Source organism: Pagrus pagrus (genome assembly GCF_965226575.1).
Source record: "Pagrus pagrus genome assembly, chromosome: 24".
Taxonomy (NCBI): Eukaryota; Metazoa; Chordata; class Actinopteri; order Spariformes; family Sparidae; genus Pagrus; species Pagrus pagrus.
In genome coordinates, this window is record NC_140206.1 from 19,818,603 (window position 1) to 19,837,234 (window position 18,632).

Consider the following 18,632-nt stretch of genomic DNA (forward strand, 5'->3'; position numbering starts at 1 on the left):
TTTTATTTGCGCAACACCCGGGTATTTATTCGCCCCAAACAGCCCAGAACACGTTTCTGTTTATAAACAATAAGTCTGTTAGCCAGCCAGCAACTGCACACACTGAGGGTCTGTGTGATTATATTCAGTCAAGCCTCTGAATGAACTCGGCACTCACCAGAGACTCCAGTTCCCTCTCTTCTTTCCCCCTCTCCTCTATATTGTTATAAAATGAAGTACATTTCCCCTCCAGCTCAAGGTGGCAGTCATAGTACTTAAACATCTGACATTGGCGGTCTCCTCCGCCGATTACTGCTGCAGTCAGGTTGATGAACAGGAATGAAAATAAATTAAACTTTGAATCCAAAAGTCATCTCTGAGCTCTCCTCCCATCGTTCAACAGCTGCGGATCAGAGCAGAATCTGATGTGACGCCAGGTGTTTCTTCCTCCAGAAGGTCTGGCTCTGCACCGACTCTTCTCCAGAACTAGAGGCTCTGATGCAGCTCTTCCTCCATGCTCTGCCCGGCCTGCCCACACAACATTCAGCACAGCGACACACAATTTATTTTGCTCAAAGTTCAGTATTTTTAAGTTTAACTGGATATTTGTGCTGCCTGGCTTGAACAGATGCAAACGTATGTCAGTTCGCATCTTTGCATTGAATAAAATCGGTTTTAAAGAAACATACAAAGGGGAACACGACACAGTGGTTACTTTTGCAAATCCAAACCTTTATTTGTGGTAAAATCAGAATAGATGCACTTTTTTTTTCTTCGTGCAGTGCTCCTCTTCGTGCACAACTGCTAAACTAATACATAAAGCAAATACTAACTACCAGGCCGGAGGTGCTGTGTGCCCACATTGAGAGGTCTGGCCAGTCAGTAATGGAGACAACATTGGGCTTTGTTTCACTTCAGTTCAGTCTCCAAACAGTAATTATTCCTAAATACGACTACACATTTTTTTTGTAATAACCCTCTTAAGTTTATTGAGTCCAAGTAAAATTAAGCTGCAGTGTATCCGTTTGTGTTTCTGCAGACAAAAGGCAGTAAAGTGTGATCCTTCACCCATGTAACATATTTGACTTTGCTGTGGCCACATTGCATTCTGGTCCATTGAGGCCATTGTCAGACACATGGATTGTCCTGTATAACTGCACAATGTCTGTGCTGCATGGATTTCCATTTAAAATACAGATAACATTACAAACAGCGATTATATCATATTCTGATGCAAGAAGAGGCAGATGGAGACTTGTATCAGCTGTAAGTTGCACTTAAAAACTCATAACTCATGTAAAAAACTTGTCTTCCCCATTTCTGATTGGCCAGAAGCTTCCCATATGAACATCAACACAATGACACCTGAAAATATGCAAACCACAACAACATAGCAATAGAACCACAGTTAATCCTGTGTTATGAAGACTTTAAAGATCACCACTTGCCAGACATTCACAACAAGGGTATTAACGGGAAGGAAAAGTGTAAAGACTCAAATGAAAAAATGAAAATAAAAAACTGACTTGGAGAGAATCCGGACACTTGTTTTTTTTTTTTTGTACTGCATGTTTTTTCTTTTTACAAAATGGTCTTTGATCGTAACGTTTTATTTATTATCTCTTAATCCAAACCTTGGCATATATGGTGGTATCATCTCAAATTTTGTTTGCCAATTCAAAATGGCTGTTTATGGTTGATTATCATTATTGGCAATGGAACCTGTTGCACAAACAGGTTTATGGATCTGATACGGAGTCCAAAGTGACTTTAAAGGTAACCCGTGTAGGATGTTTCTCTTAATATGTCACGGTCACATCAGCTGTGATGCAACTGTCGTGCACCTCATGTGACACCACGTGTACATCTTAATGTATTGTAGTAATGGACAGAAAAGGGGAGAGCTCCGTTATGACCAGCGGTTCAAAGAAAAACTAAGCAACTTTTACAATGGCACTGGATACTGAGTCAATGAGAATGTGTCAATCATACAGTTTATTTTGTGGTTCCTCCCCTCTAAATGTGATGAATCACAATATTGGATTTACATAATTGTTGCATTAAAGGTGCAATATGTAAGAATATTAGTTCAAAACGTTTCAAAATAACAAATTATCAACAGAATTACAAAATCTGTGTTGACATTGTGTCAAAGATATCTATGGATTGTGTTGCAGAGAAGACAGCATGCTAACCAGCTAGTCCCTACCAAGGGTCCTGAGCTAGCAGTGTAAACAGGACCAACACTCTCCGGGACCACTAGCTGCACAGTTAACTGAGCTAACTAGATAAAGTTACTCCAGTGGTTACTCTTGTGACATGCTTTATCTCTGTTTGTTTGCAGTTTGAATCGCCAGATGGTCAGTTCTCACATATTACACCTTTATACAATAAAATACATTGACTTTAACAATTTAATTCACTGGATTAGCCAAAAAACTGACATTCCTAACTGGTTATTTTGTCTATGAATGGTTTCTTAATTGAATTTCCAGGAACTACAATGGTATCACAATATGCTGTATAAAAGGTGTTTACCATGGTCACCATTGTAGTTCAGAGTGCTAACATGCAAAGTATTGCATGAAGTGCACTACTGCCCTGATGATGTGCTAGATGAAAAGTTGGGGAATCATAAGTTGTTAAATTTACTGAGGGGAACATTAACTGCCCCTTCCACCCCTACGGCAATGGGTCTAACACAAAAAGATGTGCATGCAGCATGGGATGCTATATAGAGATGTGGTGTAGTTGGGTTTCTGACAAACAGATGAGTTGAAGTGGTTTTGGCACCAGTGACAGTTTCGTAATTTGTAGATCTTTTGAACCTTTTTGCATTCTTCTATGATCACAGCTGGTAACAGTGACATATTTAAAAAGAAATCCCTACACATTGAAACTTTAACATTAAAAAGCTCACACTACCCCAGAAAAATAGAAATTTTCACTCATACCAATGACATTCAACATTCAAGTGCCAGTGTTTTTGTTTACTGTCTTTTGGTCAAGTCACTTTGTAAAATATCAACTTTCGTATTAAGCTTATAAAAATAAATATTTCCCAAAAAGGCTTGATAAATTACACAAACTAGCAGCAAAACTAGGCTCGAGAACTCTGTGTGCAAACAGCTGAATTTTATGGTTGCTGTTGACTAGAACTCCACCTGGTCCCAACGAAAAAAAAAAAAAAAAACGGTTTCATATCTGGAAGAACCTTTCCATTCAACACACACACACACACACACACACACACACACACACACACACACACACACACACACACACACACACACACACACACACACACACACACACACACACACACACACACACACACACACACACACACAGTGGAGAAACCTCTTTTTGACACCTGGCTACACTTCACACAGTCTCAGTCACTCCTTCATACCTCTCAGAGGTTTTAAAGGACATGTATTATAGAAGACTTTAGTTGAACATCAAACTAAATAACTGAAGTGTTTTCTGTAGAACTCTGTGGGAACTCAAGTCTTTCTACAACAGAGGGGCCTGCAGGCCGCAGCAATGGGAGCATAGCACCATTTATTGTTCACTGACAATCAAAGCAATCCTGCTGGTAAGTTAGTTACCACAGTGATGCAGAATCATTTTCCCTGGTGACACTGTCGATGTGACTGTCACCACGGTAATGCTGTATACAGTGTAACCAACTTCACTATCTGCTCCATTAGGGCTGGGTATCACCCTTGAATTTAAGGCATCAAAAGGTTTTGTAAATAATCAAAACCAAAAACTAAAGTGCTGGATTTTAAATTAGATTTTCTTTCAGATGAAATAAAGTGAGCATGGTCTTCTTCTAAAGAACAGCTGTTGGTCCAAACTACTGGTACATTTAGACTCATTTACTATAGAGGGTATTTAATCACATGGTACCTCACCCCCACTACTGAGAGGCAAAAACAGGCCCGTTATGGTCTCAATGAACAAGAAGGGCTGCTGTACCGTGAGAAAATAACCCATAACACCAGGAGCATCTACAGCCATGCTAGCAGCTCTTTGAGGCTAACATTAGCATGATGACATGCTCACAATAACAATGTTAACAAATAATGGTTACTATTTCAGTTCAGTATTTTAACATGCTAGCATTTGCTAACAACAAGTAAAGACAATGTTCTGCAAGTGTGCAGATATTTGAACACAAACCAGTGTTGGACAAATTTCAATTAAACCTCATGATGGCGCTAGAGGAAACATTAGGGGATCCTCGTACCAACTTTAGTCCGTATTAGACCAAGTGACTGACCTACACTCTCATCCACAGAGCTCTGCCGCTACGTCGCTAAAAAGCAATGGCTAATGGGAATTGACAGGAATCCATTTGACAGAATGTGACATTAATGACAACTACATGTCTAAGTTTCAGCAATAGGAATACAACTGTCAGTCAGCTTGTTCCTGAATCAGTTTGTGCCATCGATTGCACAACAGCTCTTAAACCTTGACACAATGTTCGAAACAATGCTGTAATTCTGTTTTTCATTGTGAACACACCCCGTTATTAATGACTGTGGTGACTTCCACGTACAATGTCACATTTACTTTCATCTGCAACTATCTTTATATTATAAAATAAACCATTCGTAATATAGTTTGGATCTTTCATCTGTATTGAAAAATACCCAGCCCTAACCAATACGATGCAGTCATTCCAAGGCACCATGCACATGTCAGAATTTAGCCTGATTTCACTTGTGCCAGTTTGTGCTCTGATCCAAACGGAGCACAGACAGAAAATGGCCCAAACAAAACTCATGCGGACTATCTTGGTGACAGTAAAGTGAAAGCGAGTCACAAGTAACTGATCTCTATTGCACTTACTGCAGAAGTTGAGAGCCCAGGGGGCTGTTTGATAAGGTGTGGTGGGAGTTTGGGGCACAGTGCTAGTTAAGTGTTGTTCCAACACAGTTCAATAGTAATTAGAGCCGACAGACATCATCTGTATGCCCTAGAAAAAGACCTCAATACATTGCATATATATATATATATATCTCTGTGTACTCTGAACAACACTACTGGACAAGATTTTTCTAGAAACAAGATGAAATGTGAGGTAAACTGAAGTTTTACCCTCCATGATTTCCTGCTGCATAGTGCACCACTTCCTATCTGCACTATCAGCCAATTAACAATTGTCGTCTTGTATGACTGCACAAGAAACACTTGTTTATTCACCATTAGTCTATCTGCCCCCTAGTAGCTATTAGAAGGCACAGCAATGTCTACGCACAAAGTGGCTTCGTCTCTCACTGTGCATCCTTCACTTAGTGTTTGAATTTGGGCTGCAAGAACTGTATTAATGAGACTGCACTAGCTGCATACCAAGTTTGTGGTCATTGATTCATGTAACAAATGCTGAAACATCCCCTCTCACAGGGAATATATGACAATTCAGGTATTAAAACTGTGTCAGTCAATATTTAAAGGTGGACTCTAACAGTGCCTCATCTGTGTTGAGCGCCAAAAAAATCAAAAATCATCTGCATGGAAACTTTGGGATTGAAGGATGCTGTAACACACTCAGATAGTGGCTCTTCAACTGTGATGTGATAAGCTTCAGTTTGGCCTTCATCTGCCTTTGCAGAGCCTTCTCCTCCATGTGGGAAGATGTTGCAAGTTGCATGTGCATGTTTCAAATAACAGCTGGTTGAAAAAAGATTGGCATGTAAAGGTGTTCTCAAGACTATTAAAAGGTGCAACTTAAAAGAGTAAAGTGAGGAAGCAAATCCTTCATAATTGATTGTCATTTGCACTGTTAGCTTCAACTTATTGTTACCGACTTTAGCTTCCTGCTGGTCATCCCTTCATACTGACCAGCAGCAGCTCTTGTAAGAAATCTAAGATGGAGACTATCCACCATTGCTGCAGTAGAAATAAAGTGTTATTCATATCATGGCCAGAGAGCAACTATTTGATTGGTTAACCGGTGCTACAATCATCTATTGGGACACCTAAAACATAGTTCTGGTCAACAACTTAATGCTTTAACTGGTGTTCATAGAAATTTTACCAAAATTAAACTGTAAGTTGAACCAAAGCAACAATACAGTGTTGAACCACACTTTAGCAGTTGGTGAAAAGAAAATTCAAACTCATTTTCTGTCTTTGATACGTTTTGAAGTGGCCATTGGGAGCAGTTGGACATGGTGCAGTGTGTCATGTTAACCCTCTATTGAGTTTTTTCCTAATGTTGCATCCTACAACTACTGTCCTTGAGCACAGCATGATCCCTTTAGATCCCTTTTACTAGCTCCTCTTTTTAATCACTACATGGGGAACCAGGTGACCCAAGACAGGAAGTTGGTGTCTTTTCACCAAGATGCTATCTGCTTGAATCATGAGTCCTACAGCATTCCTCAGCCTGAAACTCTTCAAAAAGGATTCTGAAGCCTTCAGGTTTCCAAACTCTCCCTACCAACTCTACTTGAGGTAAACAGATTTAAAGATTGACCCAAATACGGCCTGTGATTAAAGTGGACTAAAAATCATAGAAGACGGGAAATATCAGAGAGGTCTAACGTAACTGAAGCCTGCTGTAGAGTTTGATTTATTTGCTTGGCATTTTTAACTCCTTGACCAAAAAACAACAACACTTGCATATGTTTTATTGTCTTGGTCCAGCCTTGTCATTTGTCAAAGCCAGTGGGCAATTTGAGGGAATCTGCCTTGTGAGCATTACCTGGTGTATAAATGTCCCTTATCTGGTTTGTGTGTGTGAACACGTTTTGTACTTAAAAGATATCTTCAAAGAATAAATTTGCCGACTGTGTTCAAATTGCCCACTGAACTAAGCCAACCAGACACTGCCTGGTCCAACGTCGAGTGATCAAACGTAATGTTTTACACATCAAGTGTTGTTTCACTTACAATTCACATTTATTAGAATTAACATTTTTCAGTGGAGATTCTTCTCTTTTTGAACAGTTGAGTATTGAGTAAACAGTATTTACATTTAATCTTCATTTCATTTAAGTTGTTCAAGTAAACAAAACAAATTAAGCCCCTGATGAAATATTATCTTCCCCACCAGGTAGCAACAGAGCATTTTTCGTCTTATCCTGCTACTAATGAACACAGTGGGGCATTGGACCTCTACCACTGAAACATCCAAATGTACAGCGGAGTTTCTTCTGGAAGTTCAATCAGGGATGAAAAATGGACATTCTGGGGGCAGGTCAACTGCCTCGTGTAGCCTGGTTCAACAGCAGGGCAAAGTAGGGCTAACCAAGGATCGAGCATCAATTACATCATGAAAAAATCATGCGATCTTCTTACAAGTTGGAGCCAAAAATGTTCTATAGTGTTATGTCACTTTTCGACAAGCACATTTCGTCTGTCCTGTATCTTACTGTGCTTTGCCCAGGCAGGTGACTTTTTCGACAAGCACATTTCGTCTGTCCTGTATCTTACTGTGCTTTGCCTAGGCAGGTGACTTTTTAACATTCCTCGCAGGGCTAAACTGGAACAATGCTAGCCAAGGTGCAGCACACACCAGCTGATTTGCATCATCTGACAACACATAAATACAAACTGAAGTAGTAGTCGTTAACAGCTGCCACATGTTGATCATGGGAAAGAGGATAACAGCATCCGTTTGTAATGGCACATGCCTGGTGTGTGCAGGCTTGCACTGAAACAAGTTGCCTTTAAGTTGGACTGAGACTTCATTACAAGTCCACAGAGGAACAGACAGCTCATATCTGTTGAATGAATCAATAGTAAGAATGTACAGTATGTACTGTATGCACCTGCACACTGAAACAGGGGTTAAGTAGTTCCATTTGGTGTGTGAGAGAAATGCTAAAAATTAGACTGCATAAGATGGCATCAATTAGGGTAAGATCAAACCTCCAACATATGATCCAAGTAAGAAATGCCTTTTCCGACTGGTTCAGTCCTATGGACAGAGCTGGAACTGTGCCTGATTACATCTGCTTGTAGTACAGTTAGACAGGACATGGTTGAAATGTGCTATGGAGGTGTGGTATTGGATCCTCTGGAAAGCCTGAGCTGCCCCTGCTGTCAAATGAGTTAGGCTAAATTATCCAATTCTTTACTTTTATCCCTGACCTCAACAGATCTTAAAGACCCAACGAATAAACTGGAATGACTTATTTTAGAGAAGACTCTTCATTTAACTCTCCAGGATAGAGTGAGCGAGAAATTTCTGAACTCTTAGCTTTTTAGTTGTGTTTCCCCTTGAAAGAAGCTTTTGGCAAACAAGGGTTTTAATGTTTGTGGTCGAAGCGGAGCCAGTTTCCCAAGAACATGGTGGCACCAATAGTCGGTTGAACAGCCACAGCCACAAGTTGGAGACTGTTGTCTGCAGCAGCAGCAGCCATGTACAGTAGTGGTTTTCATTTTACATTGCTTTCACTACTGAGTGTGGTCACAACTAATCTGTATAGACATAGAGAGATCAACTCGCTGCTATTTCACAACAAAGATTATGGTCAGACTAAATATTTTTCATTAAGCCTAATATTGTCTCGGAGACCATTTTAGTGATTCACAATGCTCACTGGGAGATACTTGAGACCAATTTTTGTAAATCTAAAATGGCTCGAGTTCACACTACAGTAAGTTTTGAGGAACATACATTTACAAACACATATCTGAAAGAGAAGACAGGGAGAAGTCACAAAACATGACTGCTGCTGCCCAGCTACACCAAATTATTTCCAAGTGACTCTGTAACTGACATAATGTGATCCAACAATTAGTGACAAAATGGCATTGAGAAACCCAAACTCAAGCTCAAACCAGAGCTGTAGATGTGACATAAAGGTCTATTAGTAGGACTCGCTTTCCCCAAAGCATAAAACCACAGCCGTCATCCCTACTCATCAGCAAGGACTATTTTTTAACAAGACAAATGTAATGTCTATTTTGGTCACTCTGGATGAGAGTGTATCAAAAAAAATAGAGAAATATGGTTGCAGTGGTAATATGCTTTTTGGAATCAGCTCATCAGGGACCTGACCAATTTGTACTCCAATAGACAGATAAGGAATTGCTTTGAGTTTCCTCATCACAGTTTTTGTTTAGTTTTTTCTGCCAAGGTTTGATTTAGTTCAAGCCTAGTTTGTTTCCTTCCAAATAGAAATAAAGAAAAACATGTTTAAACCCATACATGACATTAAATACTCATTCTTTTTAGTCACAGTTGGCCAGTACTTGTAGCCAGTTACGTATTATGGCAATAAAAACAACGGAAATAAGGGACAAAGTTCAAATTCTTAAAGGCACGGTACAGAAACAAATGGTCCTCCACTTTTTTCAAACAAAGAAAATGCTGCTTGTAGTTGTGATAATAACAACCACTCTGTTTGCTAGCATCATCGCTGGGCGACAACATCTGCTGGTGTCCCACTGACTGGAGTCGATCCAGCCCCTTGTCCCTTCAGTCTGTTCAACATCTTTCTCAGATCTGAGTAAATCAATACTTCAATATGTTTTAGAAAGGTGAAAAAAACAAAACAAAAACAATTCTGTTTCTGTGGCCGCTTTTAAGTACCTTTCATGTCATTAAGTGAAGAAGCTTCAGCCAGTCCCCATTTCTATATGCAGACACATTTTGTTCAGATTTGACATCTTGCCCATCTCTGCGCTATATTTTAGAAAAGTTTTTGGCCGGTGATTTACAACATGGCCATGCATTACATACAAAGATGACATGTGTAGGTACACAGGACGCCTGGCTGGCTTTGGGTGAATGCAGACAAAAACACAATGAAGCCAAAACTCAAATCTAAAGTGAAAAAACTGCATTTCCCCCTGGTCCTCTACAGTTGTTTTGTAGACTTCACTCACAGTAAATCTCAAGTGTCCATCTATTCTTAGGGGGTTAAAGAATCTTAAAGGAATTATATTGGTTATTTTTCTTCAAGCTTGTGCCACATAGGAACTGTAACAAATCTGTGGCAAGTGTTAAAAAAACCATCTCAAATTGGAGAATCCCTTTATAACGTGGCCTAAGAGGTGAGATAAACCAGGACTTAAGAACTCAAAAGGAAAATGGATGGGGGACTGTAAAGACAGACGTAGAGATGGAAAGGAGGAATTCAAAGATCTGGGTGCAGAGGGACTGAACGAGGGCTATATAAATGAGTATAAATAGTTTAATAACATGCATGTGGACTCTAGGGGTTAATGGAAGGGAGGAGACAGATGGGGTGCAGACAAATGTGAAGAAAGGAAGGAGGATGAGTGAAAAGAAGAAAGAGGGATGAGTAAAGGTAGGATGGAGGAACCTAGTTGCCCCACCAGTCAACTTGAGAGTGCGAGTAGTTGCCTCCATAGCCATCGCTGGTGTAGAAGTTGCCAAAGCCACCTGAGGGGGAAGGAAACAGAGGAGAAAACTCAAACAAAGTAAAAGCCTCAGCCAGGAACCAAAAGTAACAAGTTAGTTCATCTTTAACTTCAAGTTGTGCAGTTCATTCCACAAGTACCGGATACTAAGAGGATCATATGAAATAACGTTTAGAGGGCATCAGAGAGGTGCATTTCAAATGTTTTTGTCCAAGTTGCCAAGTGCCCTGCGTAACTTTAGACATACTTGGAATAATAATAATAATAATAATTAGTATAATTATAGTTATATATATATATATATATATATATATATATATATATATATATATATATATTCATTAATTAACTAATATAATTATTATTATTATAACAATTACGAAAAGTTTACTTATTTATCGGTTATCAGAATTTTTTACTCCCCAATATCAGTATAGACATAGGGGTAAAATGAGGGTAAAATTAATGCAGCAGAATATAGGGAAATCCTGGAGGACAACCTGATTCAGTCTGCAAGACAACTACGAGAAGATTTATTTTCCAGCAGGAGGTGGAGGTTGGGGGGGATGTCAATTAATTTAAAATGATATATTTTTAATTGATTGACATTACTACTTATTAGAATTCTGTTTTCACTTTCACATTAGAATTTTTGGTTTGTATATTTTTTGTATGTTGATCATGATTTAATTTATAAAAGCAATAAAAGGGGAAAACAATTAAGAGGGTGAGTACTTTTCATAGGCACTGTATATCAGAAGACCAGATCCTCACCTCCTCCAAAGCCTCTGTTTCCTCCATGTCCTGCCTGGTTGCGACCTCCACGTCCACCAAACCCTCCAGCATTGCCTCCTGCAGCCGTCTGGCGATAATCACGTGCTCCAAAACCACCGGAGAACCTAGAGGTAAAATCATATACATTATTCAAATCAAACAGTGAACTTGACTGCATTGAGCCAAACATTTGATTGGACCCATAAATGGCAGTAACATAAGAAAAACACACATTTACAGATTAAGGATAAACAGTGTAGATGTATACCTCTTAGAGCGTCCTCTGTTGCTGCTCTTATGCTGGTGTTCATAGGCCAGGCTCTCAAGCCATGAGGGAACTTCCTGTTTTGCCTCCACCAGGATGTCCAGCAGGTCCTTAGTGATGTTCCCATTTTTGTCATTGAAGAACGATGTGGCCAGTCCTTCAGGTAAAAAAGCAGTCAGTAATAGTAGCAATAAAGCAGCTTTTTGTGTGCTGTGGCTCATAACGTTTCGAGTGTATCATCATTTTAGATTATGTAACACATGACATGGGGTTAATATCCCTAAATGACATTAGTTGTACTCTAACCAAGGTTTCCGACTCGTCCTGTACGTCCAATACGGTGGACATATTCCTCAATGTCACTGGGCAGGTCAAAATTAATAACATGTTTCACGTTGGAGATGTCCAGTCCACGAGCTGCTACCTGAGGAGGTAAAAAAGCAGGTCACTCACACACACATTAAAATGCTGTCATACTATTAGCCGGGGCTAATAAGTGTGCTTGATATAGTATTATTATGTCAAGTTTTAGGTGCTGTATCATAGGCAACTGGACGCGTTTCATTTTCTTGAAGATGTTTGACCCCTCATCCAGGAGGCTTCTTCCGTTCTAACTAACTGGAGGGGAGTTGCAGGCTTTTAAATTCGGGAATGATGTTGTTGTTTTGTTTTCTCGTCTCCTCCTCTCCGTCTGCTCTGTATCTTTTGGTTTTGACAAAAGGTCCAGTTTGGGTAACCACAGGTTTTAAGTGCTCCCATGATGTGCTTCTGTTCCTTCTCCTTCCCCTCTGACTTAGTGGGCATGGTCTCAGCCTGATGGTTTGAGGCTCTGATGACCCCCAGCTTGTGCTCCAGTGGATGATGAGAGTCAAACAGCAAGTATTGATCTGTGTGTAGGTTTTCTGAAACCTGGGTCAAAATCAGAGCAAGGGAAGTGGAAGCCTTCACAGAACATATAAATGCTTCGGACAATAACATCAAGTTCACACGGGAAGATGTCAGAGGAGACAGTCTGCCCTCCTTGGACTGTGCAGTACACATTGAAGAAGACAGAAGCCTCAACATTGAGGTGTACAGAAAACCTACACACAGAACAATACTTGCTGTTTGACTCTCATCATCCACTGGAGCACTGGCTGGGGATCAGAGCCTCAAACCATCAGGCTGAGACCATGCCCACTAAGTCAGAGGGGAAGGAGAAGGAACAATGCAGCCAGGACTGCACAGATTTGTACATTGGGGCGACAAAACAACCTCTCCATAAAAGAATGGCACAACACAGGAGGGCCAACTCCTCAGGTCAAGACTCTGCTGTCCACTTACATCTGAAGGAGGAAAATCATTCCTTTGAGGACAACAATGTAAACATCTTGTCTAGAGAAGACAGATGGTTGACAGAGGAGTAAAAGAATTCATCCATGTCAAACTGGAACAGCGGTCTTTGAACAGAGGAGGTGGCCAAAGACATGACTTATCACCTACCTACAATGCAGTACTGAGTTCTCTCCCCAGACAGCTTAACAACCATTCACACCTGGGCTCACCTAGCCTTAGCAACCGACATGAAGGCTGCTTTGACCGACGACCCACAAGTGGCCCTAACGACTCTGAAACTCAGAGCTCACACGTGTCCTTAACGACTCTGTAAGGAAATTCCCACACAGGGTTTAAAAGCCTGCAACTCCCCTTCAGTTAGTTAGAATTGAAGAAGCCTCTTGGATGAGAGGTGAAACTGAAACCGTCCAGTTGCCTACGATATAGCACTTATATTTACCACGACCTGGATGACTGAGAACCTTCATCAATATTATGTCAAGTGTAACCGTTTTCATGAAGAAATGTTACCAGTGTATCTAGCAGGATTTTATTTGAACTGACCGCTGTGGCCACCAGAATGGGGCATTTTCCTGATCTGAACTGGCTGAGGGCCTCCTCTCGGTCTCTCTGGGAGCGGTCACCATGGATACTGGTACAGGCGTAGCCCTCCCGATACAGGAAGTCCTCCAAGGCATCAGCACCTTTCTTTGTCTCCACAAAAACCAGGGTCAATGAGTCCTTACCTGATGAACCCAGAGAAAAGGCAGCTGACGTTACTATAAGGTGAACAGACAATCTTGGTGTCGGCTACATTTTTAACACAAACAGCTGGGTGTTAGCTGTGCTTTCTGTTTTCAAACCTCATACTGCAAAACTGTAGCTAAAGTGTTTTATGGAGGAGGGCAAGTTGTTTTTTCTTCCTTTCCCTTTTAATCCAAACTAGTACAAAAGTCAGGGCGTCGCCCAAATCATGAGAAGTCACTTTATGGAGAAGACTAGCATGCACATAAAATTAAATGCATATGAAGCTTCCCACGGCTCTTTTGGTAGCGAGGTATCTTGCTCTGAATCTAAGAGAAAAACACACCAGATACAGTTCTTGGGGTTTGATGATGATGTGGCAATAAGACGTTTCTGACTTCCCATTTCACCACATAATGGAGATCTGACTTGGAAGTAGTGACTTATGGTCATGGATACAATGGACTGCAATGTCAAACTCTGTATGTGTAAATAAACCACATCTGAGAGAATGACTAACCAAATTTTATAGTCAACAAAACATTGTCAGCTACCAAGTCACTTTGTCACATTTTGATGTGACACAACATCATAAGTTTTTGACATAAAAGTCACACAAAAACATTTTCCAGGAAATGCAAACTACCATCAGGCGACATAATGACATCTTGATTACTACAGGTATAATGGTTTTATATAGTTTGTATTTTTCATTTTATTCTCATTTGATCTGCCTTGTCTAGTTTAACTTCTTCTTGTTAAGAAATGTGTAACCCTGTTAAGAGAGGTGCTGTATAGTGAAGTGGTAACACTTTATAATAACTATTGACAATTAATAATTAAACTTTAGTTGTTAATTCACTGTTAACAATGAAATGCTTTATAAACCTTTTTAAGACATTGTCAAGGTTTATAAACGTCAGATGCAACTTCATAATAAACAAATGATTAATAAATGCTTTTTATAATTATTAATTTAAGTTTAATTGACTATAAATTGAACATTAATGATGGTTATCATAATGATCACTATTATTATTATTATTACAGCTGGCAAACAGAAACCATTTATGTCAAAATTCAAACTAGGAATTCACCATCTTACTTTATCTTATTACGGAGCCCTTAAAGGGACATGGGGGGGGAAAAAAACAAGTTTCTCGTCCTCACAAGAAAGTTTCTTGTGCTCGAGATACTTTCTCGTGCTCGAGAGAAAAGGTTCTCGTGAGCATGAGAAAGTATCTGGTGCGCACGAGAAAGTGTCTGGTGCTCACCAGAAACGTTTAAGTTTTTTTTCTTCACGTGCCCAAATTATGTGCGACAATCAGTGGTATCCCTCAGCCTGGGATATCGTTTGAAAATGGAAGTTTGATACTTGAACACTATTTATTCATTGAAGTGTAGTTACGGTGAACTCGGCCTGCATCATGATCAGGACTCACAATGAGGATATGGGGTGTAACAATTGTGTGAGAGCTGTCACTGACTTTATTAACAGGCATTCATAAATCATACAATCCATATTCCCAGGTGGTGAGGATGATCCAGATGAGCTGACTGGAGAAAGCAGAGTGTGTGCGGAGACTGCGCAGTCTCCAGTGCGCTCTGTGCGCTGTCACCAGTGCGCCCTGTGCGGCTGAGCGCACCAAGTGCACCTGACAGTTGTGTACACTGCAGCAATTTCACACACAAACTACATGAAAACTAAAATTGTATTTGGTGAAACATGCACAGTAGGCTATTCATTCTTTAATGTTTTTTGATTTAATCTTGGGTTTCTACAATCGATTATGATCACTGGATCGCTGCGCTCCAGGACAGGGAATGATGGCACAACGCTCAATGGGGAAATATTGATTTGGCTGATATTTTTACAACTGAAAGGTGTTTATGGAATAATTATTACACTTCACTATAAGCTCAAATACGGAAGTGCAAATAACCGAGTAAAACTGCTGGTTTGAATGTTTATGAAAACATGCACACAAAACTTTTCTCGTGAGCGTTTTCATAAACCTTGTATTTGTAATTGCCTCGTATTTGTACTTATAGTGAAAATATCAGCCAACAGAAATGTTAAATCAATATTTCCCCATTGAGCGCTGTGCCATCATTCCCTGTCCTGGAGCGCAGCGGAAAGGGCCGGACTCTTTGGTGACTAACTGGAGCGCACTGGAGACAGCGCACTGGAGACAGCGCACAGAGCGCACTGGAGACAGCGCACAGAGCGCACTGGTGACAGCGCACAGAGCGCACTGGTGACAGCGCACAGAGCGCACTAGAGACAGCGCAGTCTCTGAACACACACTCTGCCTTCTCCAGTCAGCTCATCTGGATCATCCTCACCACCTGCGAATATGGATTGTATGATTTATGAAAGCCTGTAAATAAAGTCAGTGACAGCTCTAACAGAATCGTTACACTCCATTAGGGCTGCAGCTATCGAATATTTTTAGAATAGAGTATTCTACCGATTATCCCATCGATTAATCGAGTAATCTAATAAAAAATAATTTTGCATTATAAAACAACAATACCAAATAATACATAACGAAAATGACAGGCCTGTTAAATAGACCAAGCAATTGGCTTTTATTCCGGAAAAAACATACCGGTATTTATTCCAACTATTCCTAACACCGGGAGTAAGGGTGTGTGTTTGCTTGTGTGTGCACGCGTGCGTGAGGGAGAGTGAGGGAGACGAGCCAAGTGTGTGTGGAAAGGAGTTATTTGGTGTAGGCTATTACTCTCTTTCAATTTAACACAAATTAGTTTCCACATCTTAACATGATATCTAGTCATAGCGACATCAGGCTACAGCCTCTACAAATACCATACGCTCTAACTAGCGATGGTAGGCTACGTTGAATTAGCTAACATCAATGTTTACGCTAGCTTGTGTCGGCAACGCTTGGTGAGCTGGTGTTAACAACTGGATGCTTTCGGTTCAGATGTTGAATCATTGTTGACGTGCTATTGTGGTACGCCAGTTATGCATTGCAGTAGACACATTGCACTTTGTTATCTTCTTTTTTAAGTGTGAAATGATCCCCAAACTTTGGACCTTCTCTGTCTTTTACGGACGGTTTCTTGGCTCTCCGCCATCGCGCCCACTCAATTCTGAACGTAGTGGTGTGTGTCCGCAATAACAGTCTGTGTGGAAAAATGATCCCTGAGCTAAGCAGGCCACATAACGCGGGTGATAGGAATTAAACGAAGCCTTGAGTCAGAGAATTTGCTTCGATCAATCTTTGTAATCGAATCATTCGAGTTACTCGAGTAATCGTTTCAGCTCTACACTCCATATCCTCATTGTGAGGATAGTATCTCTTTTTTCCCCGCCATGTCCCTTTAGGGGCTCCGTATCGTATTCATTTATTTGCAGTTGTACACACGAACAAAACTATTTGCATGCTGACAATCTTGAGACTTAAACTCTACCATATATAATCAAGTCATGTCAGCAACTCTTTCAGCCCTACCAGCACGTTTATACGTCTACTGAGAAGGCTGTTTCAGTCCACGGTGTTGTGATACACATGTTGATAACATGTTGATAACATGCACCTTAATTAGTTTCAATTATTCACACCACATTACAATAGATGTTTTTATATGAACAGAATAATGCAACAGGCAGCAGGGAGTGCAGTGTGGATAAAAACAAGAAATAATCACAAGAAATAATGGTTAACAAACTGAGCAGCACTGTGTTGTTGTGCAGGCACTGTGACTGGAGCCACTGATGGAAAGAGTTTGGTCATAGTTCTTCCTCAATGCTCCGGATCCATGAACATAACTACCGGATGATGAAGTGAAGGACATTGACCAACATTTATATCCACTTGTTAGCTATTGAGACTACAGCATAACCAGACTCTCTCTATCAAGGCTTTTGGTCTGACATAAAGATACCACAGCAACAGACTGTACATAAAAAAAGAGGTCTTGAAAAAAGGAAAAAGAAATACAACAGGCATGTTTGATGTAAGCTTAGCAAACCTGACCCATGAGATGGTACACAGAAGCAAAAAGAACTGAATAAACAAAAGACTCTCCATCCATGGAGAAGAACAATAAAGGGCAGGCAAAATGATTTAAAATATGAGATGACAGATACAAAGTTCACCATTGAGGATCTTACCAGGTTTCTCTATGTTGTCTCCAGTATTGTCCTGAACCTCACTGGGGATGACTTGGGATAAAACCACACCAAACCACCAACATGTAAACTTTTCTCAATCACCAGCAGAACTGTGGATGTTTCATGTTTCTGATGTGCCACAGAGACACACAGTAATGTGTTGGCTGGGATGGGAGGACGAAATGGTAAATCAAACTGTTTTGTGTGTACAAATGTGTGTGTTAGCAGTAGTTGTATGTGTCGTGGAGCTGCAGTGTTGGGACACAGATGATGGTCATGAGTTGTTACTGCTATGTGACTGTCTCACCTGTAGCACTGAGCAGGTCCAGGAGGAAAGACCTTTTATCGCTCTCCTCCACCCACACCACTTTCTGAGTGATGTTCTCTGAGGTGGAACCAACTCTTCCGACCGCCAGGAAGATGTACTCCTCCAGGAAATCCCTGGCCAGGATCTGGAGTGGGAGCAGAGAACGTGCTTATTGATAGATATTAGGTATTTCAAACTGATGTGCTCATAAGGTATTTACAAAGACATTCCTTTTTAAAACTCAACAGGTTTGTTGAAGAATATGGCAGAATAAATTTGTCCTCTGCGTACATACGTAGAAAAAATTAGCCATTTCCAGCTAAAATACAAATTTACCACCGGAATGACTAGACCAGTGTATTTCAATCCTGTCCATGTACCTTTAGAGGAGTATAATACCATCTGTGATGCATCAAAGCTCTCATATTGTTGCTTTCATTTTAACGTAATTTCATTTTATACTTTTTCAACAATTCTTTTAACAATATTTTTCTGTGCGACTGAAAACAATTAACCTACTATAGCTTTCACAAGCATCACTACAACTATGGACCTGGTATTTGGTCCTGATATAGCAAGTTTGTCAACACAAGATTTCAGGTAAAAGGGCATCATAAAGACTTGTGATACCCACAAATCTGCTTTGTGAATAATCACTGTTGCGGTATATATCAAAGAATGTTACATAAACTGCACTAGTCTTATCCAAAGCATCTGTAACGGGAAAACGCACATCAGATGTTCCTCTGCAA

At 40.3% G+C, this 18,632-nt stretch overlaps 1 protein-coding gene across 5 annotated transcripts in view; it reads right to left on the reverse strand.

The window, feature by feature from the left end:
• Positions 1–690: 690 nt before the first annotated feature.
• The window catches only part of LOC311253447 (putative ATP-dependent RNA helicase an3), a 28,122-nt gene continuing 10,180 nt past the window's right edge, over positions 691–18,632 (reverse strand). For 4 of the 5 annotated variants that reach the window (XM_084347424.1, XM_084347425.1, XM_084347428.1 and 1 more), the window contains 7 exons: positions 17,881–18,025; positions 17,574–17,624; positions 13,250–13,431; positions 11,678–11,795; positions 11,375–11,528; positions 11,107–11,231; positions 691–10,354 (listed from right to left, as the gene is read on the reverse strand). In XM_084347424.1, the coding sequence (XP_084203550.1) occupies positions 10,275–10,354; positions 11,107–11,231; positions 11,375–11,528; positions 11,678–11,795; positions 13,250–13,431; positions 17,574–17,624; positions 17,881–18,025 (855 nt within the window). In that variant the 3' untranslated portion in view covers positions 691–10,274. The remainder of the gene's footprint in view (positions 10,355–11,106; positions 11,232–11,374; positions 11,529–11,677; positions 11,796–13,249; positions 13,432–17,573; positions 17,625–17,880; positions 18,026–18,632) is intronic. The other variant, XM_084347427.1, reaches the window with a different exon arrangement.